This window comes from Tauraco erythrolophus, chromosome 4 (genome assembly GCF_009769465.1).
Source record: "Tauraco erythrolophus isolate bTauEry1 chromosome 4, bTauEry1.pri, whole genome shotgun sequence".
NCBI lineage: Eukaryota > Metazoa > Chordata > Aves > Musophagiformes > Musophagidae > Tauraco > Tauraco erythrolophus.
In genome coordinates, this window is record NC_141468.1 from 39552044 (window position 1) to 39576453 (window position 24410).

Genomic DNA, 24410 nt, shown 5'->3' on the forward strand with positions numbered 1-24410 from the left:
ATAAGTTACCAGTCTAGATCTTGAAAGGGGACCACACCCACTGCTGACTTATGACTGATAAGATATCAAACTTAGGTGGAATATTCAGTAAGACTATATATTTTCCAGTATCAGTAGTTACTACTTTCAGTACTACATGATTGGGTTGCAGAGATGCAGAATGAAAGAGTCTGCTCCAAAACATGTAGGAGAGGAGAAAGAGAAGAGGAAAACAAACAAAAACTCAGAAAACATCCCTCGCTTTGTTTGGATACTACAGGTGTAGTTTCTAGTTTCAGATGAAAAGCATGCAAATATTGCAGGACTCTTTCTTTCCTTGTGGAAACCTGGCCATGGATGTTCAACAGTGTCCAGTAGCCCTTCCAATTGCTTTATTACATCTGTAAGAAGAGCTGGACCAACTGTATTTAGAATTTTCCATACTTAATGGTGAAACATTTAGGTGTAAACTAAACAGTGGTAACCTGTGATAGCATCTGATAGTTCTGTGATGCTTATCCCTGCTTATCTGTCCAGGTCAGAATACAAAACATTTCCAGTACATTTTTTTTTAATATTTTAATAGTAACTTAAAAAATTTGTAATTGATTCTTTCATTGTTAAAAGAAAGAGGAAATTCACTGCCTTGATGTCCGAGACCTGCTTTCCAGTGTTCTTGGTGAGAATCAAATATTAAAAGGGAATTCAGATATTTTTACACCCACATGAGCAGCTTCTTACTTTGCAAGCTTTGTTCCCCCCAAAAATCTAGCTATGCAAACGGGGTGCAAGAGTTTGAGACATGTTTTTCCTTGGTTAGCCGTGGCATTATTAACTGTTTGTTTTAAAATACTGGAATCATGTCTAACTGGAATGTTTTAATGCCTGCTCGTGCATTGGTTCGTTCATTTCCAGTCTCACTAAGTGTCAGTAAAACACATGCATAAGTGTTAAAAGAATTGGGCTCTCAAACTATGCATAAATTATATTTTTTTTTCCCAATATTATGCCTGTAACGCTTTGTTGTTTCAAAAGGTTCTTAATTTTGAAAGAAATCAAGTGTTAGTTGGAATATGTAATTTTCAACTTGTTGATACTGAAGCAGTCTGAAAAAGAAAGTTAATTGTAGTGACAACATAGGCTGTATATTGAAGTACGTGCGGCATTCTTTTACATGGTTGAAAATGTTTTATGTTATGTTTCATGTTCATTTTAAACATTGCTGGTTTTAGTGTTGCTCAATACATCAGTAATCTTAATCTTGTTAAAATTTCTTTTTCTAAAGTGATTTTAACTAAGCAGTAGCTAAGGAACTTGAAGGAATCAGTTCATAATCTACTGATTATCTTCTTAGGAAGCAAATATATTTTCCACGTCAAAGCGTAGCATATAGCACCATCAATTTTGGCTCAAACTAAGTGTCCTGATGCTGTCAGTCATAATACTGATTTGCCAAAAGAAGTAATAGGAAGTAATATAAGGTTCTTCCTCCCGAAGCTGGTTTACTGTTTTGGGGAGTTTAGCTTAGTATATTAATCATCTGTTACTTGAACAAACCTGTCTTCATATGAATTGTGAAAATGCATGAGTGAATGCCTTAATGACATAAATACATCATCAACCACTTATTGTACGGTGCGTACTTACTTCTGTGTCTTTCCATAATTTCACTTTCTGTTAATTTCAGTCTTATCTTACATGGAAGTACAACACAAAGCCTGAAATCTGAAGTAGCAAATTGATGCTTCGCTTGCCTTAGCCAGCTGTCCAGAAAAAGTGTCCTGTACGACAGCATCACTAGCATAGGGTATGCAGTAGAGCCACTAATCCTTTATATTTATTTTTTAACCACTCTGCTGATACGTGTTCTGATCAAAACTAGTTCTCTCTAACAGCGGTGAAATTCCTAGTCCCTGCTCGGTGTGAAACAGTCCACTGGTGGAGCTCAACCAGTGCCAATTTACTTAATTCACTGTAGAAGGGGTAATCATAGAATAATTTTGGATATAATACTATAGCAAGGTTTAAAAAGGCTGAATGGAAAAGATTAGCTTGGGGTTTTTTTTTTAAGCTTGAAGCCTAGAAGAGGGGAGATGTGGAGTAAACTGCAGTGGCATAAACTCGTTTGGGTAAAATTAAACACTGAACTATTACTACGTAGTTGTGTACCCAGCTGTAACTGTGAAATCCCTTGCAGGAAGGGCACAGTAAGTGGTCTGGCTAGCCACATTTGGTTACCTAAACCGGTGATGGCTTCTAGCTAGGGACCGGAAAATCAGTGGGATGGATGCCCACCCTGGTCTGTGCAGGGGAAAGCTTGGTTTACCTGTGACCAGCCTGATGACGAGCACTTAACAAACTAGCTTGTCCATAAAAGTTAAAAAAAGATACTGGCCACCTATTAGAAGAGGAAAAAGAATGGCTAGGGTCTGGAAAACTCACCTGAGGTGGACTGGGAAAAAATGGGAGCTGGTTGGATGAAAGAAGATGGGAAGAAGGGGAGAGCAAAAGTCTTTGGTCATCTAATGGCTGTTACAGAAGATCAGCATTCGTCACCATGTCTGTGGTGAAAGGATTAGAGATTATAAATTGTACTGCAAGAAACAAAAAAATCCAGATGACAAGCTTGGAAAAATCTTTCTAATAGTAAAGAGAGTCAAGTGCCAGAACAGGTTTTTCTGGAAACTGAGCAATATCAACTGAAGAGGGGATTTAGGAACTGGTTAACTGTTGGGAGCTGATTCTGCCGTTGGCAAAGCTGCATGACCTTTTAATTTTCTGTGCTCCAAACGGCTTTATTTGTTGTTATTTGTTCCATTGATCACAAAAAAAAATGCACTGAGGTAGTATCCCTCAGTGGAGTTTGCTATTTTGACACTGGTACAAGCCGGCCAGCAGTAGTTGTGCCTCGTAGATGCTCATCTTTTGGAGAACTTTGCTTCCTATTGGCAAGGAAGACTGACAGCAACAGGCAGAGCTGCTGGTGTGCCGCAAACACAGGTGTACTGCAGTTGTTCAAAGTTGTAGTCTGCTCCTGAAAACTTACGGAAGCGTCGAATGCAGTCTGTGACTGCCCAGACGTCCACAGCCTTCCTGTCGAGGTACGGGTTGTGTCACCGCTGCCTAGCCATGGGAAGCGTTTCCAGGAGTAGCTGCTTTAAGTCACTTAGGCAGATCGTTTTAATGAGAACCTATTGCAGCACATCCTCGGCTCTTGCCAGCTGCCCCTGTGCCAGCGTGAGGGTCGCTTCAGCATCCTCGAGTGCGTTTATGCCGCAGGACGCAGGGCTCGTTCCGATTGCAGAGCCGGTGGCGAGCAAGTGCGTCCGGCCGTGTAGGCCCGCGCCGTGCTGGGGAGAGCCGAGCTTGGCACCTCGCCCCGCCAGCTGTTAGCTGTGCTTGGCAGGCGCATCTGCTAAGTCATGGTGAGAGAAGATGATGCTGGCACAATCGTGCTGCTGCTCCTGCCGTGGGACCCCTACAGCAGTTTGATTTAAGCAGACAGGAGCAGTTTCCAATCTTTAAAGAAATCAAGTGAAGAGACTTCTCTTTGTTTGTTTGTTTTTTCCACTTCCTTTCCTTGCAACCTTCTGCATGAATGTGCAGATTAGTTTTATTCACAAATCTTGTATCTCCACATCCCAAAAACGCCTTACAGCCGGGCTACATCCCACTTTATACCACTTCAAATCTGTGCGAGGCTGCATTAAAGTAGACGATGTTTCCAATGCCTGGGAGACGTGACAGACAAACGGACCGGTAAGCTCCGGGACAGACCCGGGTTTTAGCTAGCTCACGGTGCTGTGACTTGCTGCCAGCTGGCTACAAAAGGGAGGCCGGGCTCGGGGGAGCGATTGGCGGCTCCTTTGCCCGCCCTGCGCCCGCCTCTCCCTCGCCTCCGCGGCCGCCGCTCGCTGCGTTCCCGGTGCGGGGCGGCGGAACGTCGCCGCGCTCACCTGCCGTGAAAGAGAGTCCCTAAAACACTTCCCCTGGAAACTTTAACTTGTGAAACAAATAAAAAACCCAAAGTCGCCACAAGCAGTGTACTGTTAGATCTTAATTGTTTTACCTACAGTACTGAAACGTACCTCTCGGAAATGCTTCGCATCTTCGCTTGCAGTATGTGTCATTAGGGAATGCCTTGAAAACGGCAGGTAAAAGCGCTGGTTACATCGACTACTTCCTGCGGCGGCGGGTCGAGGGAACAGGGCCGGCAGACCGGGCGCGTACCAGTGCTCCCGGCTGCGGTTCTTCCTCCCCGAGACGTTGCACGGTGAGAGGCCTCGGGAAGCGAGGCGGCGGCGACCACGCCGCGCTCCGCAGCCCGCACCCTCCCCGGCGCGGCGCTGAACCCAGCCGGGCGGCGGCCGCCGGCTCGGCAGAAGACGCGGGCGCGGTCCGGTGCCCGCCCCCGCCGCCGCCGCCGCCTCCCCGCTCCCCTCGCCCGCGGGTGTCATGTGCGCGAGGCGTCAACCGCCGCCCGCCCCGGCCGCTCGGCGGGGAGCGGCAGGCAGCGGCCGGCAGCGGCCGGCAGCGGCCGGCGCGCCCCGCTCCACATGGCGGCGGCCCCGGGCGACAGGCGGGGGAAGCTGCCGCCGCCGCGGCGCCGGGCGGCGCGGGCGATGCTCCCGCAGCCGGACGCGCCCGCGGGCGTCCCGGGTCCCGCGTACGGCGGCGGGCGCCGCCGCCGCCGCTACCGCCCGGCGCTGCCGCGGCCCCGCCACGTCCGCACCATCTTCGAGGTGGCGCCGGAGCCGCCGCACCGCTTCGGGCCGGCGGCGGCGGGAACGTGGTGCGACCTCTGCTGCCGCTTCGTCCTCTCGCAGGGCCTGCGCTGCGCGGGTGAGCGCCCCGGCGGGCCCGCCCGCGGCGGCTGGCGGGAACTGGGCGGCGGAGGTGGGGAGCGGCGAGGCCGCGCTCCGTCGCTGGGGGCGCGTTCGGGGCAGCCGGGAGATCCCGGGTTTCACAAAATTGAGGGTTCCGTGGCTTTCGGGGCACGGTCGGGCACCTCCTGATCCGCGCCAGCGGCGCTGGAAACGTGTTCCTCACCCGGCTCCAACGGGAGCCAGGGTTTCCTGACATGAAGGGCTGGAGCACGAGGGCTGCCGGCTGGGCGCTGTGAGCCGTGCCCTCCGTGCTGTGCCGCTAACGCCATGGCGTAGCGTGGAGTGACGGCGTGGCACGGGGCGACAGCGTTGCGTGGGTCCAGTGTGATCCAGGGAAAAGCGCTCCACCTTTGCCCGTTGGAAAGGTAATATGTGTTACAGGGAGGTGTAGGTAGTGCTGCTCCAAAGGGTTCTTGGAGGCTCCCAGGCCTGGAGAAGATGCAGTGCCCTCCTCTCCCTGGTCCTTTGGGTAGGAGGAGGAGAAGGCTGTGTCCTGGAGTACCACTTGTCCCAAGTACTCACAGTGTCCATGTCCTTTTGCTCTCTGGGCTCTGATTCATAGCAGGCAAAGGTGCATTTTCCTTTCCCTGCGTAAAAAACAACTTTTCTGCTTTTCGGCCCTCTCATTACCACCACTATACTCTAAAATACAGCGATTTCATTCACCTGCTAGCTACCATTCTTTACAGTAGGAGAACATACGGAATGTAGTGCTGGTGAAAAGTCCAGGGATTTGCCATCCCTTAGTTTGAAAAGCATTTGGCCGCATTATTGGGTGTCTTGGTGACCACGGGAGCGGTTGCAGCGTGGAACCCCACGGGCGTGCTCACTCCTCTGGCTGTTCCTCACCCCGTCCTGCACTTTCTAGGACAATCTAGTGCTATGCCTAGTGGAGTGACATGTTAAGGTGTGTGGTTTGCTTTTGATTTACATCTCTGAGTGCTTAACAGATATTTTAAACCCAAGGTGGGGACAGAAAGGTCAGTCTTTTCCTATTGTTTTGTTCTGGCTTAAGGAGATGTAATAACCTCGTGCTGTCTTCTGCTGAGATACAAGAGGTCTGTTACGATACAATGTTCTCACGGTTATGCTCACTTTCAGTAGCTCCATTTTTACAGTAACTCTTGGAATGGAAATACTTTGGCTGTGAAAATAAAATATTTTTTATTAATCTTTTAAGTTACTGCACTGTTTGTTCTGACAGGATGTACAGTGCGCTGATGTGAAAATAGACCTTAAAAATCGTATTTTTTCTTTTATGATAAAACGCTCTGTGGCAAGAACTTCGAATGTCACATTGGATTATACATCTTCCAACGACGTTTTCTCAGAATGTTTGTAGATGACAATGTTTTTCCTTCTCCTTCATGACAAGCTCTGTTTTTATGAGGCATAGTACTTCAAGCTGCTCTCTTAAATTGCTGTTTAAGTAGCAGTGGAAGCATTCAACATTTATGACCTATCATGAATATAATATTTAAAAGCTGTAAAGTGGTATGGAGATGCGAGGAAACAATAGCTAAAGCGCACAAGGATTGCTGCAAGAACCCCTGTTCTGTCCCAGTTTGCAGGTGCACCAGCGAGCCAGACTGCCCAACAGATCTGGCTGAAAGACTGGCTGAGGGCAATGAAAGCAGTGGCTGTGCCAGGACAGCTCGGAGGCGTGGAGGAACGCGGGGCTGGCTGCTCTCACCATGCAGAGCTGCTAAATCCACTCTGTGGCCAGACATCAGTTTGCACCCTTAGTCACGGGCTTTTCTGTGAGCAAGTGAATACAGAAGATAAAGGTGTCCCTCCGCTTCGGAAAGCCAGCAGACACAGCCGTGCTCAATGTGTACTTTAGAAAGCATGTCTAAACTGGCCTTGAAAGCTGCAGCAGATGCTTGCAGGACTACAGCTGGGCTTGTGGTCACTGTGGTAGCCTCCGCTGAAAGTGCTGCGGTCTTCTTTGGGTAGCCACTTGTGAAGCAGAAATCAGGACTGAAGTTCCAATTGCAAGTACCTTTGCAAGATTCTAAGGTGCCTGGCAATTTGTGACAGTGCAGAAAGGTTCCCAGATAACGCTGTTTTCCAGAGTGGTAGGGACTTTCATCTTACATCATTCAAAAAGCAAGAGGCAACAGCGTCTTCCAGATGGTCCACTGCTGATAAAGAGGGAGCTGCATACTGTATTTTCATGATGATTCTGAGTCACAAAGACACAGATACATTTATTTAAATTACCCTGTTTGAGTATTGGCTGAAGTCAGTTCTCACTAGATTGTTGCCCTCAGACGAGATCAGAGTCAGAGGTGCTGAATTTGGTGATAAGAATTAAAAGGCATGAGAAATTCCCTCTGGGATAGGGAAGCAGTCAAAGGGCACATTAAAGGAGTAATTTTAAAATATTTAGGTGCAGGCTTTTTTTCTGTCTAAGAGAAAAGATCTGTGGTGTCTTTATGGGAGTGGGGGTTTCCTCTGAGTGTCTCTGTCCTGCGTTCCCCACAGGGACGGGGAAGATACCTGAGCTGAGCTTCAACAGAAGCTAGACTTTTATTGCATCATTTTGCAGTGGGCTGTGGTCATCTTAGGGGTTTTGTCCGCTCCTTGGTACACATCATAAAGTGAGGTGGGATGCCTGGAGTGAATAAAGAACTACCGAGGCAAGGTCTTTCTGCCTTTTGTGAGATTTTTGTTTGTAATTCCCAAATTTGTTTTCAGGCTTCTGCTAAAATTGAAAAAATACTTTCGTATAACTCCGGGAAGAAAGATCAGAATGGAAAAAAAAAAAAACCCAAACAAGGAGATGAATGATCATCTGTTTCAATGCAGTGCACAAGGTGCACGTTATTCAAGCAACTTGTTTCTTGACAAAAAAAAATAAGGCAGTGCTGATATTTCTGGACCTCAGCCCAGGAAGAAAGCCAAGTGTAATGAAATACCTCTGAAAAGGATGCTTTGTAGTATCTGAGCTCTTGCTGTTGTTTTGGATTCCTTTTCAAGACAGACTTAATTGGTTTAGCAGTCCAGACTTGCTCCGCTATTCACCTTTTCACCTCTATTATTTGAGGTAAAAACTTGGTGATACTGTGCAGATGCAGAATGCCATTGTGGGCTCTGCCTTCCCTGCACAAAGCTGTTTGAAACAGAAGCAGTCAGGATTATCCCAGTTTATACCAGTGAAATGACACACAGTAAAGAATGGTTTTTCTTTTCTAGCATTTGGTTTTTCTTTCAATCCGAGAGTGCTCAGGAGTCACAATTATCTGTTTCTTCTATCATCTTGATGACTTCATGGTGTGTAGCATTATGTAGTGTAGCAGCCCTGGAGTTGTTGCATTGTTTTGCCGTATCATTTGACATTTGGAAAATGAGGCATTTCTCATGGTTTTAGATGAAAGTCTATGCTGCCAGGTTTTGGAATATAGTTTCTGAACAGTTTTACTTTCCCCATAGCCTGGTCAACGGACTGGGTGTACGTGGGTGGTGGGGGCATGAAAGGGATTGGTTTGTGGACTGCTTGTTCTGGACTTCCTAGTTCATTTCTGTAACTTTTCTTTTACCTTGCATTTTGACACTTCCATTTCTGATGCACTTTTTTGTTGAACCAGATGGAAACGTTGATTGGCCTTTTCAGAAGTTTTATTCTTCATTTAAGAGAATACAGAGAAATTATAGGTCCTACATGATTTTGGTTCAAACTTTCTGAAAATATTTAAGCAGACGATATTTAGAGGTACCATGAAAAACAGGTTGCTCCTTTCCAGTATTTAATGACAGGACACAGTTGGGAATTCATGGGTGCTTTTTTTAAAAGCATGACCTGGATGAAATGGTGTTTATTACTCTTACCAACTGTACGTTGCCTGTGCAACAACATATGTATCGGTGTATGTATTGGGTTTATGGGGCAAGGTTGGTGGGGCTCTGTGAGAAGACCAGTACATTGTGATACTGTAAGGACCTTGTGAAGCAAACAGAGACTCACAAGTATTTGTTAAGTTGCCTGTAAAAAGTTGCCTGCTAAAGGAAAAAACAGAATATTTCTGTCAGATTTCTGGTGACATCCTTTATAAAGGTACAATCGACGAGCACCAGGTCAGTGGGTATCCTTTAAATACTAGTTGAGAGTCATGTCCCTCAGCCTGTTTCCTCCTTGCCTATAGTGTTACATTCTATACCTGCAGTATTACGCCTGTAATGTTACCTGGGTGTAGTGTGATCTGTGTGCAGGCAGACACCCCTGTCGCAGTATAGAAGCCTCTCCAGTTGCAAGGTGCTCTGCAGAGGTGCAGAATCCCATGGAAACATTTTACAATGAGGGTGGTGAGGCACTGGAACAGGTTGCCCAGAGAAGTTGTGGATGTCCCATCCCTGGAAGTGTTCAAGGCCAGGTTGGATGAGGCTTTGAGCAACCTGATCTAGTAGAAGGTGTCCCTGCCCATGGCAGTGGGGTTAGAACTAGATGGTCTTTAAGGTCACTTCCTACCCACACCATTCTATGATTCAGTGAAACAGATAAGACTGCAAAGCATCCTCTTCTCAAATTTACTGGGCAGTCATTTCAGCTTTCTTCACTGAATCGTTGCTTCATCTCTTTTACCTATTTTTCAGACTTTCTTTTTTGAGCGACCTTCTCTTGTAAAGTGTATAGCACAATTTAAGGGCTCATGAAACAGATATTTTGGAAGTGCAGGCTAGCCTTTGGTCAGGTGCATCGTTCTGTTTTTAATCTGTTTTTTTGGACATGGAATATTCAGTAGGTGACTCCTGCTTTAGTGTAGTTGAAGTATAAAGGCGTCACATTTTGATATGTGATATTGCTCTCTTACTACAGGGCTTCTTAAGTATCTGTAAAAACAAACAAAATCCAACACAAAAACCGAAGCTCCCTATCCCCTTAGAACAAATCAGGATGTGTTATCTAAATGCCTCCTAATTAGCTGGAATGGTAAAGAAATAGATTCCCCTTTACAGAAATGAAGGTAAAATGTGGAGGGAAGAAGCAAACACAAGGATTAGTAATTTTTTTCCTTCAAAAGGAATTTTTTTTTTACAAACGAATTTGTGTAACATACTTTTTCATGTTTTTAAAGAAGAGGGTAGACCTTGTCCACTATCTCTGCAGTAGATGTGAGTTCATATTTACTCACATGTAATGAAGGGGTTAAGTTGCTAAAGCTACTTCTAGAGTTACGACTTGAATTACCAAAATCATTCAGGGTTGAAGGAGCCTCTGAATGTTTTATCAAAAGAGTGAGAACTGTGGGGGGAATTAGGTGGGAGGCTGCTTCCCTTTCCCATTCTTTCTGCAGAGAGTTGTTTAACGATGCTCAGTTCTCAAATTTGTCTTTATTTTGTTTTAAATCCAAAATTACCAAAGTTTCTCAGAATTCTAGGGGCTGGAGCAGCAGGAAGTGACAGGGTCTGGGTTGTGCTGGTGGAGCTCAGCTCAGAGAAATCTCTGTTGTCCTCTCTGTTGGGTTTGAAGAAGTGCGGGTGACCTGCTGCCCCAATGGGGTGTTTGCTGGAGCTCACAGGGCTGGTGGAGCTGGAGGCTGCGGTGTCCACTGCAGGGGGAAAGGAAGAGGTGTGGAAGTGGAGACCAAGAAGCAGCTTTGATGAAGCTTGCTCTTTAAGGGTAATGCTTGCTGGCTTCCTCAGTTTCCTTGTGCCTCCTGAGGGATTTCTGTGGTCTTCTCAGCTTCAGCAAGGCTTCCCACCACTGCAAAGCTGAGCCCTTTTCCCCTCTGTTTGCAGAAAACAGTGGCTCCTCACTGATCTCCTTGGTTATTGTGGGTCCTATTTTCTTGGCCGCCGACATTTCTCTTCCTGAGAACCATCTTCCACCCCTAAGCCGTACACTGTCATATGTAGAGGCTTTCACCCATTCTCTGAGCATCTCTTTCTTTGTTCTCGTTTTCTCCATCTCATGAACGGTTATTTATTAATGATGGTGTCCTTTGGAGTTCGGGTGTCTCACATACAACCCTAAGAGACTGCAGAGAATACAAGCAGTTGTTATTCAGGTTTCATAGCAGTGAAGAGAAAAATTTAAAAAATTGCCCCATAACATTCAGATGCCAGCACTGAAACGCTTGGAACGTGCTGTGTGGTTTTTCTGCTTGTCTTCTTCATGTGCTTTGGAGCCTCTGTGGAGGGAGCTTCTGCAGAGGCTGTTGTGGGTGGGCAGGAGCCCTCTCTGCCCAGGGCATCTTGACGTGGAGGTACCCCGTGTTTCATTTCACACGCAGGATGCAAAGAGGGCAGATGCAGTAAGGCTCTTTTTTGAACAAAGAGGTATTAGAGAGCTGGTACGGGAGTAGAAAACAGTCTGCTAAAGAAAGAGTGATAAAACAGGTATTTCTGCAAGCGGCGTTCATAACCTAGGATGTCTTAAAGACGTGTAATAAAACATCAAAGCAGTGATCTGTTTACAAAAGCAAAGAAGCTCTTAGTAATAAAACTGTTGCTGTTACTCACCAGCATGATACCTCCTGACCCTCTGCTTGCTGAGAAAGCCTTGGGGAACCAAGGAGAAACTTGACCTTGTCACGGGAAAGCCTTGGAGAGCCTGCTGTATCTTGATGCCCATTTCATACAGTCCTGCCATGCTCAAAGTTTGACGGGCAGTTAGCACTGCTTGGCCAGGAGTTGGGGGCATTGTGGGAAGTAACAATACAGGTGCCTTTTAAGTTACGTTGTGCTACACTGCTGGCATACTGTTTACACGGGGTTTTTTTCATTTGCTTTTAGCAATAGGAGCTGCCAGCCACACTAAGTCCTTAAATGTATGCTTGCACAAGAGGAAGCAGCGGCTGCTGCTCTGAAGCGCTATGAGCAAAAAGCACAGATGAAAGCACTGAGAGTTAAAATGACCTTTTCAGCGTTACCCAGGAGGTTGCTGGCCAAGCCAGCATTAGAGCTCAGCTCTTGTCCAGTGATGGTAGTCATCTCTTCCTTCTATTGCTAAGTAGCGTTGACCAGAAACCTCCAGCACAACTGAATGGATCTCTTTATCCAGGCAGTTAAATCTTGGTCAGCAGTGTGCACAACAGAAAGAAAATAACAATGCTGGTTTTTGCCTGGTGGCTTTATGAGCTGCTAGGCATGTTTCTTTTCTCCACACCATACTGAGTACTGATTAATGTCTTTTTGATTCTGCTCAGTAAAGGAAGAGCATGTCATGCTTGAACACCTGGAATTGTTCAAGGCCAGGTTGGATGAGGCTTTGAGCAACCTGATCTAGTGGAAGGTGTCCCTGCCCATGGCAGGAGGGTTGGAACTAGATGATCTTTAAGGTCCCTTTCAACCCTAACCATTGTATGAAATGATTCTATATGTGTAGTAGCTTGAATATAATAGCCTGACAGTGAGTGTAAGAGCTTGGAAGAAAGTATGAAGGGCTACAATTAAAGTTAAGCTCTGCAATATCTCTTTTGTGTATTTTTCTTTCCTACTCCAGTTTGAAATATTACTCTATTATCTAATAGCTGCCATGGCTAAAATAAGAAACATCCTGCTCGTCTAAGGGAGAATAAAAGTACAAAGTGCACCCTTGTAAATCTTGTGCGAACAGCATGTAATCACTCATACAACATGCAGAGATCTAAAGAAGGATGCTCACAGCTTGCTTGTACCCCCAAAAATAATCATGCTACTTTTGTCTTAAGCAGACCAGATTAGGATGAATAAACTTATTGTTTTAGCAACTTTTAACACATATTTTTGGTTTTCTTCCCCTATCTGATTTCCTTTAGTGATAGTTCTGTGCAAGCCCTCCCTGAGAAGTCTACTAATTTTGGCACAAAGTCACCCAAAGCCCACAGGCAAGTTGGTCTATCATCCACTGAGTCAAATCCTATATGTCAAACCCTGTTACAAGGCAACTCAGTATCTTCTCTCCAGTTTTAGCCTTGATTTTTTTTTTTCTCTGTACTCCAAAGTGTAGCTGTGTATGTACAAAAGTGGTTTTCCTAAACACTATTCAATCATTTTCCGGAGTTTACTGCTGCTAGTATAATATCTACTACAGAGCTAAAACTAACACTAATCTGTTAATTTCACATTGCACTACTGTTCCCTGCATTTAGCTTTTTAAACTTGTATTCAACTTTAATTTTGACGCAGAAACATACATACATACATACAGTAAGCTTGTAACCAAACTACATTCAAAATCATAATGGGCATCACGCTGTAGCAGCAGCGGTCTCCAGGAAGTAGTGCATTATCTTCCCGGTGCTCAGCCGGACCAGCACAGCAATGCCGTCTGTCACACACTCACTTTCATCATGGTATTGTGCCGGTCCTATCTGCCTCTGCACATTTCCAGCATCTGGAAAAGAGCATAAAGCAAATTACAACAAATTTTAGAGGCTGAAGTATTCAAAACAAAGCAGGGAACAATTGCAGAGTACGATGGATGACACTGAAAAGAATCAAGCAGAAATATTATTGAAATACAGAAAGAGATATTCTTTTTCATGTAACAATGTACAGAAATATTTAATAAGAGTGTTATAAGAACTAACCAGATGTGAACAAATGTGCTTTGGCACTGTGATTTTCTTCCTCAAAATCCTGGGTGTGCTTCATTAGAGTTACTGCTCAGAAGAAACCTTCCTACTTCTTAAGGAGAGAAATCCAGTTTTTCCCTGATAGACAGCCTGTAGAAGTAAGCAATTCACCTCAGAGGACCTTGAGACATGATTGATAGGCTGAATTTGTGTTATGTATTTTATTTTGAATAAACAGCACTTAAGGCCTGAAGAAAATGAACTGAAATCCCACTGTATTTGAGGAGTGCTTCTGTGTGTTTGTATCAGAGCTCTGAAACATGACCTGCAGTTGTTGGTTGTCTGCTTTGGGTTCAGCCATTCTGGGTTCTGTTTTTCATCACTGACAGAGATGGCATACCTGAAAAACCTCAGGGATTTCCATTTAAGATGTGCTCAGTGTGCCATAGAAGAGTCAGGACACCACTTCTTGTCCCTGCTGCTGCTCGGAACCAGCACCAAGAAGGACTAATACTCTCCCAGCCTCCGGTCTTCTTTCCATGGTGACATCTTGGCTTCTCTGGAAACTGTGCAGGGCACAGTTCCTGTGGTGGATTTACAGCTTTACTGCAAGATAGGAATAACTATACCCAAGAGGCACCGATCTTTCTCTACTGACTGTAAAGGTAGCCATGATAACCAGCTCAGCTGCAGACATCAGAGTTCAATTTGATGAAGCCCAACTACCTGCTCGTACAGAGAGACATCTGCAGCTCCATGAAAAAGGGCTGAAACTGCTCATGCTTGTTTAATGCTCGTTTGCTTCCTCTCTCTTTTGGATGGAATTTGTCCAAATTTCATGCAGGTTTACTTAACAAGTCATTCTAATCATCGGAATGCATCTGAACTAGAAGCATTTTTTTGCTAGATGGAGGTTTCTAGTAGTACAGATGTGGTAGTGGTTTAGTTTGATTTGCAGCAATTGTCAGCTGAGGTTCTGGGTTTGGATTGCATGATCTTTTTATGGTATTTTTGTCTCTTAGCATAACTGTCATCCATAGTGTAAGATTTTCAATATTTCCCCCCTTCTCTTTTGTCAGTTTTCTTTATTTTCATATCACATTTATTACCTATTGATGTAGAAGTTATCTGAAGCCTTGGTAACAGAGGATTGAACATGCAAAATACTTTTGGTATCACAGCTAAAAAGGTAACTGTACATTTCTATTTTGACTTTATTAATTTATCTGCAAAGTAATAGATCATTAAATCTGATAACAAATGTGTTTTTCCATCACTTTGAGTACTACAGTTCGTCAGTTTCCATCTTTCAAGTGGAGGCAAGGTTTTGGAAGTTGCTGATTGCCAATCACTGATTGGTTAATTTTTAATCCCTTCTTTTTGTGTATGTGCAGCTGCTGAGAATCAAACGTTTTTTTAGAAAGCTCACAAAAATAGCTACTTATTTGGATTAGGGAGAGATGAACAGCTGAGCTGGAAATCGGAAGTTTTTGCTGAACTAAGCTCAAATGCAGCAGTTTTTTGTTTCTTTACTTTTAGTAGTTGTATTGTGTTCTTTATAAGCTTCCTAGAAACTGCATGGATTTGTCACACATGACATGTTTTAGTAGGAAATCTGTGATACTGTGTCTTGACAGTGTCATGCAAATGCAGTAGTGCTGAAGCCCAGGGACTAGTTAGGCAGGACCTCTCTCTTGCTGCTTGGATAAGATTTACTCTGACACGTAGCTGAACAGGGTTTAAGGAAGGTCACAAGTTTTTATAATTTCTAGATAAATGTTTCACACATTCAGTTCTGTCCAGTGCATAGTGTTTCTCTGCATAACCCAGTTCTGAATTGCTAAAATCTTTTAGTCCATTTCAGATCTTGGCTTCAGAGCTGGAAGTCTCTTCCTCCTTCTCTGGAAGTTCAAGCTCCATCAATATGGAAAATACCCTTGTGCAGACTGGCTTGTGAACACCTCTCCACACTGAACTCTGCCTGTCGGTGTGGCGTATAGCATTGTGTCACATACCCACACTCTGACAGGTTGGAAAGACACCGCCTTGTTTTCCAAGTACATTGCTGTCTCTACAAAAAAAAGCAAAAACTCATTTTCAGCTCAGGTAATAGGGACATTTGCTAATGCAGGCAAGCAGATATTACTTACTATGTTTAGCTTTTCCTACATACAGTCCCCACTGTATAGGTGTGTGTGGATCTTTGTTCCTGAAATCAGACTGAATGGAGACGTTCCAGTTAAGTCAAAGGAAGTGAAATCCTTTGCTCATCGCAGCCATTTGCTTCCTAAGAGCTGGGAGGAGTGGAAATGGCAGGAACTCCTTACTGAGGAAAAATAGTCTTCTGCCCCACAGTGCAGAGAAAATTCTACATCTGCCTCCCATCTGGTACCACTGCCTATGCCCCTCCTCATTGTTAGACTTCGCTTTTATGATATCTCAGCACTGCTAACAAATGTTTATCAGCAGAGAATTTGCTTTAAAACTATATAAAGTCAGCACACTTCAAGAAAATATTCCCAATCAGACACCACTGGTTGTTTACAGTTCATTTAAGTGTATTTTATGTAACAGCGAGGGTTTGGTGTTTTTTTCTTAGTTTTCTCAGCTCCAGCAGTGTACATGGGATGGCTACGATAAGGCAGCGGACAGTGACATGGCTAAACTGCTGGATGTTTCAGGAGCACCCCTTTGCTTTCCGACTGGCGTGCACAGGTATCGGTGTGGAAAGCAGGTTGTGGGGCAGATGCCGAGAGCGAGGTGTTGTGCCCGGCTCTCCTGCCGAGGTGGTGACTTGCCACACATCCCGGCCCGTGGCTGGAGAGCATGTGGGATGGGCAGCACACATGTGGAATCTGCGTGTGCCTTTTCAGCCCTTCGTGGAGGCCTGCTGAGATCTGACCTTGGCACCGTTGCGGGGAGGTAGGAGGTCAGAGGCTGCCCACATAGCAGAGGGGACAGCTGCTCACCTCCCTCCCCAGGCAGGTGGGACGGGACGGCAGCAGCAGCGCAGGCAGCAATCATTCCCTCCCCTCCTCCAGCATGCTGCTTAGATGAGCAGAGGATGACCTGGGGGTTGAAATCTGCTGTAGGAAAAAGCCTTACACGGCTTTTTTCCTTAAAGGAAGGCAGGGATCAAGAGTGTGACTCTGCTCACATTTCAGGTCCTTCTGTCCTCCTTGGAAAGCATCTCCGTGTGCTGTCACTTCATTAGGGTAGATTGAAAGGTACACATGTAGCCCTGTGTACTACCTTTTTAAAACAGCGAGTTCTTAACTCTCGTAATGCTGCAGTGTACTGTAAGCGACCAGAGTTGTCTTAGGAGGAGCTACGTGAACTCTCCCTGGCCCAGCTGATGCAGCTGATGCAGGCTGACAGCGGTTCGTTGCTGTGCAGAGCACAGTGGCTCATGTTCTAAAGCTACCAGTTCAGGTTGAGAGGAACCTCCGTCATCATCACAGACCTCTCATCCACGAGCTGTAGGGGACAGGCTGTTGTCCATTAACTATGTTTTGCCTTAACTAGAGCCTAGAGATGTGAAGTGATGGAGGAGTCATGAAATTATTGCAAGGCTAGCTACCACTGCTGTTCTGTTTAGCTTGAATTCAGGCCCCGTATTCTCATCTATATTAGCTCAGTTGTTGCATAGCATAACTGTCAGATTTATTTAACTGACTTTTTTTGTATTGACTGAGTTTTGTTTGCCTTGAAGATGCAACATTTTATGCTCTTGCCTATTTTCTTCCAGTAAGGCATTAAACACTGTAAAGTGTAAACCTGCACAGGTTTGTTATCCCCATCAGCAAAGTCAGTTTACCCCTTGATATTGTTATGCTCCAGTGTGTTATACTGAATATTTTTTTCAGCCTCATAAAATATCAGTGTAACAAAAACATAGTATTAGCATTTTCTGTTTAGGTGAAAAAAAATATTCCCATGCTCTTCATATCCTGCTAAAGATTAAACCTATCTATATGGATTTTTTATCAAATTATAAAACTAGTTGTCATACATATATTCACTTATGGTCTGAAATAGTATGGAAGTTTTTTTAATGCCACTTTGGTTTTCATCTAATTTTCTATATGTCTGAATTTCAGAAGAAAAATGTAATTGTTCGACTCGATATTTGGCAGATGCTCTTCAACATTTGAACCCATGCTATTTCCTGAAAGAAGCAAGTTAGCTGTTGGACCTTTAACTCTGCTGCTTGCATATGCCGAATTGGGTGACAGGCCTCCTACTTGTGCTAAAACCGTCACTTTGCTACTAAATTCCTGCTAGTGTGACAGGGTGGAGCTCGAACAAGAGACAAGTCTGGCAGCCTGAGTCCTGCCTTCTGCTCTTTCATTGACACTGGCTGAAGAATTGTGGCAGATACAGTATAAATGGCAATGTTTATTTGTTTTCTGAGGCATGTTGACCAGAGGAAATACAGTCTATCTAGCTTGGTCCTGAGAAGTAGCAGTATGTTAAAAATGTCAGATGTATAAAATGGGGTTAAATACTTCACATATTTTAGCGTAGAAAAATACATTATGAATTCTGGAAGAGTTATTAACTGCATGCTGTGAACATAGCTGGTGTAACAAAGCTCTTACTTTCTGTAGTTTAAAGGTTGATATAAAAGGATCTTTGTTTCATAATGACATTAGTCTTGGTTTTCAGTGTTTTCTACCATCCAGATCTAGCAGAAACAAAAAAAAAAATCAAATAAAATGTGAGAAGCTGAAGAGAAACTGATGACATAGTCGAGGAAATCATACTAAGCTTGGGAAATGGTTAACTAGTCTGACTGTTAAAAAGCGTGTGCTAGAATTCGTGATAAATGATGAGGGGGGCTTATATTAGTTCATAGCATCTCTGGATTTGCAATTTAATATGTATCGTGCTTGAAGCATGTGTAGTCTAAGTACTGAGATGCTATTTATTTCTTTGGATAGCGATATGTTGATAGATGCTCGATTTTAAGTAAACCGTGGCAGTGAATGGTTTGACTGTTATATTTGCCTTAAAATTCATTAAGAGTAAAATGTTGCATTTTTAACACCCTGTGTATCTATAGAAATCTCTGTTAAATTTGCTGCTAAAAATCTTCATAAGCAGGTCTTTGAGAAACACTCTCTCTAGAGAAAATCCTGTTGATTTAAATCAAGGGCTTTTGAGGGGGAACTTGTCCCTTTCAGTTTTGGAGTTTATTTGTTTACAGCCTAGAAAAGGTAGCTAGAGATGAACAAACAAGCCCTTCAAAGCCTTTGTGTGGAAAACATGTATTGTTCCAACATCGTTGGAAACACAGTACCAGGTTAAGAGTCTGAAGCATTGGTCTTTCTTTAGCTGAAGCATCTATTAATATAGCTGCTTCTTCTAATGAAGAGGGAGGTCTGGAGGGCTCGGAGTGGAGCGACAGAAAGGGAGGGGATTTAGGAGTAACAGGTGGTCCTGAGACGTGCTGGCTGACGCTGAGCTCAGAGCGAGCGCACTCTGTGTGGGCATTCATGGGCTTTCCTCCCTCCGTCTGCATACATGTGCCTGTTCTTCCTGCTGTAGCTGTGGAGCCCTTTCAGCTATGGCAATAAGAAATGACTTGAGGAAAACCATCAGGAGGATAGCACGTTTTTTTTACTGGTTTCCTAAATCATTGAGCAGTTCAAGGAGGAGAACAGTAAAACTTCTCTGGAAGTCTGCTGGTAAGTCTGCTGCTATGTTTCTTAAGACATTTTTTCCTGATAAAAAGACATTCAAAAGAAAAATAATTTATTTCCATTCAGGCCAGCATTGCTTGCATTTTTCCATTCTCTGGGGCTCATTAAGCAAAACTGTAAAAATGTTTTGGAAATGCAGTAGAAAGTTTGTTAGGCTTGCTCAGGAGAAGACTTCTTTTGCAGCTATATAATTTATTCATGTTCATATTCATATTCATATTCATGTCAGTGATATTTGATGTCTTGTTTGTGTAGACCTTGTTTCTTCCTTAGGTATGTATATAGGAGCTCTAATATGACTCAAATACCTGCTGGAAAATTATCTGGAATTGCCTTAATCTGTTTGTTGATCTAGGCTGTGTGAAGACAATTGACTGAAAACCTTAACTCATTGTACCAGTGTTCACACAAAGCGATGAGCAGCTTAGAGAGGGCTTGTGTTCAGCAGTGATGCACTGTCCTTCATTTCCATTTTACCATCTGAAATGCAGTACTGCTCAGCTCAACAGTTAGTAAAAGGCATTGCTCCCAACGACAACTCAGTGCTTTGATCCTTATCCAGTCCTGGCAGAGAAGGGTATGCTTCTCTCAGATTAACATTCTCATAAACACTCTTAAAGCCCAAAGACTGTTTTGTCCAATTAGCGTGGTCTGTTAAAGCTGTGCTGAGGCATACTCTCAGGGGCTTGGCGGAACATGCACTGTCATAGCTTAGGAAGCTGAGTTCTTTCAGTTCCTCTTAAAGGACTAATTGTAAGAGATCACTTTTCTTTTGATGATGACTCTTCTGACCAAGATGGTGACCTTGTCAATTCTGCAAGTATTGCAACGTTATTACCCAATTTCCATTTGTACGGGGTGGGATTTGGGTCAGTTCTGTAGTTGAGCAGTTTGGTGTTGTACTTTAAATAACAAATTTGTGGCTCTGAGAAGGAAAGGACAAATTGTACCATCTGAAAACTGTCACAGAAACGTTGTTGGGCCACATGTCTGACGTGTGACTTCTTCCCATGTGAGGGAGTCTATGGATTTCAGATATCCAGGGAGAAATCCCAGCTCACTGAAGTCTGTGGCAAAACTTTCCATGACTAAAACTAGAGCTTTGCTTAACCTCTGTTTGAATATTGGTAATATCAAGTCTTCCTAATACATCAAATTATCATGAGTCCTCATAATACATGAGATCATTCCTGCATCTCTTTTGTTACTGTAAAAGCGTGAGTGGCTAAAAAGTATCAATAAATGTTATTGAGAGCTTTAATTACGAGCTGAGTTGCACACATGTGAAGATGTTTACATGCTAGTTATCTTTTCCCTCAGTACTACAAAAGAATAATTGCATCTATGACTTGTAACAAGAAACATGGTGAACTTTGAGTGCTTCTAAAAAAATGCTTTTTATGGTTTTTCTCCCATCTCCCTGTGCATCTAGTGGTTTGAATAAGATTTGCCATTCTACCCTCAATTTAATGTATGTGTTAGTATCTCTTTTGAACTGAAATTGTGAATAGTGTCAGAAGTGTCCTACATGCCCTTTTACACCTGTACAATGAGATGATTGTCATAAAATTGTGGGTTTTGGTGGGAATGTGATATTTTAGCAAAAGGTTGCATCCAAGCAGAAAAAATCTCAGTGTGAAAATTCAACTCAAACATCTCATAGATTTACAGAAGCCAGTCTCATCGAGTATGACTCTAATAAACTGGAAGCTGAAGCCCTGGTGCTCCTCTCACCGGGGATGAGATACAGCTCCTGTTTGCACTGATGATTGTTGTTTAGTCTTTATAAAGACAGCAAGTGGCATGAAACCTTAGCTACTTAGTCCATGAACATTTCTGCCTTTTTCTCCAGTGGCCAGAATTTTCCTTGAGTTCTTGAGGAATAATGAAATTACTCACATGCTTCCTTAACTCTGAAACACCAGGTATTGGTAACTCTTAACCAAGTTGCCCTTCTGTCTTTCTGAGAGAGTTCTCCAACACGTAAGCCTAGTCTGAGCAATACTGACCATCTAGCTACCTTGGCGAACAGAGAGATTTACCCCCACCTCCAGAATACTGGAGTTTTCAACTTTGTCTCTGCCTCTGTCTTTCTGCCAGGTTTTGCTCTAGTATCAGCACTAACAGAATATTTTGGTTGAGCTGACAGAACAATTCTGCATTGCTAGGCTTGTTCCACAGATTAATAACCCAGCTGATAATTAAAGCTTTCAATAATATTTGCTGATAGTTTTTAGCCACTTATGCAAATAAACGAATGTTTTAACAATAACAACGAGAAACTTTCATGATTTGGACATGTGAGGAAGAACAGAGATTACATTCTCTAATGTGTTTCGTCGTAGATTTTGTCTGATATCATATATCATTTGAACCAAAAGATGGGCACTGTGCCTCTGCATAGTACCCTCAGACTTGTTGCTTTCATTCTGCTTCTGTCACTTTGTGTCTCAGGATGCCTTGTCCTCTCTGCCTGACCCAGAAACAAAATCTGCTGAAGCACAAAATTAGTTTTTAAATATGACATTAATTTAGTACTGTTGTAGGTCACTATGTTCAGAAAGTTGCGTTTAATGCAATTTTAGAAAGAGCTATCAAAGCGTAATTAGGTTGCTGTTCCTAAAAATCCTTAGTTTTCCCGCCTGTCCTTGGATGGATACTTTGGGATTGTTGACCGTGGGCTATTGCCTACAGCTAACATGCTCCTTTCTGAGCTCCGAAAAAAGGAAGAAAATTTGAGATTGCTATTCAGTAACTGGTTTAGATTAAATTACTTACTGAAGGACTAAAAAAATATTTTAGACATGGTTCAGAATATTCTAAATGTAGCTGATAATGCTTTAAATGCATTTAGTTTAATCAAGGGTGCATATTTTATAAGAGGCTTAAACTGAGGGATGTAGTATTGAGGGTTCCGGAGCCTTTATTTCTTTGAAATATGTTTGGATTTTTTCCCACATCTTCATAGAATTTGTGTTGACACATCATGTGACTAGAAGTTTTATCGTGATAAAGTACATACATACAGGGAGGGGTATTGAAACACAAAGGAATTAGAAGAAAATACCATAGAGGGCCATGAAAAGACTATAGAAAGCAATGATCAAAAAAATTAAAATAGACAAGTAGCTCCTATTTTCTCTGTCTTACAGCAGAGGAATAAGGTGAGGGGTGACAAATGTAAAGCAGATAAAAGACATTATTTTTTTTTATTTTTTATTCAGCATGTAATTAAATAGTAGAACTCATTACCAGAGGATGCTGCTGAGGTCAGGAATGTAACAAGATTTAAAGAGGGTCTGGAAGAATAAGAATATTCAATATTATGACAATTGAAGCTACAAGAAAAGCTTTGAAAGAGATATAAATCTTCTTGTCAGGGTTAAAGCTAATTTTTAACAATTAGGGATTAGATTGAGATAATTTTGTGGCTCAGATCCCACAACTGCTGTTGTTTCTTGCAGTTTCTTCCAAAGTGATGAGCAGAGACAGTCTTATAATCTACATTGATTTAAACCTTTATGACATTATTCAGGCTTATACAGGAGAAAAACAGATAAACAGATTTCAGACCTGTTCAGAAAAGCATCCCACAGTATCTTGTGGAAAATATGAAAAGCACAATGGTTGCTGTAATTTTTTTTTACTTTGACAAAACTGCGCCAGTGGCAAACCCTGCTTGCTCTGAAGCCATTATAATAAATAAATAAATACAGTAAATTAAGTCAGTCTGAGGCGGGCGATTTTGTCTAGTTGTATTTCTTGCCAAATCCTACTGGCTCATGAAGAGCTTTTTTCTTGGCTGGGGAGAGTTCTCATCAGTTTGAGCTACTGTCCTACTGAGTACATAGGTAGGCTCTTTCAGGGGTCAGAAATTGAAAGTTTATTGACAAAATCTTAAACTAACTGGATTTCACATAGCCTGAAGTTGATTTTTACCCTTTGTTGTTGGTTGGTTTTTTTTGCGATTTTTCTGCTCTCGTGTGTTAACCCTTTAGTCCTTCTCTAACATTAAAGTTAGTATTTTTATTGATTTTGAAGGACTTTTGGCCAGAATGGTCAAGCATCCACTATAAAATCACATTTATGTAAGAATATGTGCTATGTAAAATAAAGGGAAACCTGTACAGAGGTATGGTGATATCCCTTAAACTTGCTACCTCCTAAAAGAATTCACACGTAAAGGTTTAACTGATCAGACAAAAAGAAAAGTCAACCTTTGAACTCTCTCCAAAATACATTCAGCTAACAAAATAAACCTGTAACACGTATGAGACGGGAGAACGTAATTTTAGTGTGATATGTCAATTTAGAATGGCTTAGTTTAAAATATTAGTGAATTCATTTCTTATTTTTGTATTTGACCAGTTAACGTATGATGGCTTATGCCAAGGATATTATGTGTCCTTACGTGACTTCTTTAACCGGGCTATTCTGGGAATAATTTGGGAATGTGGACGTAGCATACCTAGGATTCGTGAGACTGCATAGCTGGGAAATTAATGAACAGATAATGTCACTGTGTTTCTGTGTTCTTGTCAAAACCCAGTTGGTGAAAGCCACTGTCACCCCTGCTCCCTCAGGCCAGTGACATGTCACACCTCTACAGTCCCTGTGATCAGGTCCATGTCTCCTGCATGGATACCTGCAAACGTCCAATGAGCGCCTATACATCTCCTGTGTTTTTAGTAAAAAAAAAAAGTTCATCTGGCTGTCCCCACAGTTCACTGAGGCCCTAGTTCTCTTTTGAGGATCAGCTGCACTGTGCATAGGAGCAATGCTCTGTGGTGTGATGGATACGTCAGGCCAAGCGAGGGCTTGCAGAGCTTGCAGAGAGATACTTGGAAGGAAAGAGTCCATCTCTGGGAATGGTGGAGAGAGTTTTGACCCAACACAGATGATAAATAGAGTGTAGGGGCATTTGGGAATTGTGGCTCTGGAGCATTCAAGCTCATATGGGTTGGACAAGATGGTTGCCTCCAAGGGAATATCATTTGAAGGATTAATTAGCTGTGTTTGGGAGAAGGAGCAGAAGGACACTGTCTCAGTGGAATCCATCTTGGGTGTAAATCAGTTACATTTAAACCTAATGTGGTAGCAGACAAGGTGAGCTTATGACTGCAGCGGGCCATTCTGGGGTGTGGATCCAGCAACCCAAGGTCGCATCTCGCTGCGACCTGCTGGGTGGGTAGCCAAGACTTCTGATCCAACTTTTTCAGACTGCTGTATCTCTTTATTTCCTGAACATCTAGTTCGTGACTGTGTTTTATATAGTGCTGGAGATGGGTGGGATACTGCAGCAGATTGGAAGCAGGTAGGAGATGATGGCCTTTTACCATCAG

General features: G+C 43.2%; 1 protein-coding gene across 1 annotated transcript in view; it reads left to right on the forward strand.

Annotated features, from left to right (window-relative positions):
* The first annotated feature begins 4535 nt into the window (after window positions 1-4535).
* RASSF3 (Ras association domain family member 3) overlaps window positions 4536-24410 on the forward strand; it is a 109461-nt gene continuing 89586 nt past the window's right edge. Inside the window, exon 1 of the mRNA XM_086610199.1 lies at window positions 4536-4821. Within this exon, the coding sequence (XP_086466325.1) occupies window positions 4536-4821 (286 nt within the window). The remainder of the gene's footprint in view (window positions 4822-24410) is intronic.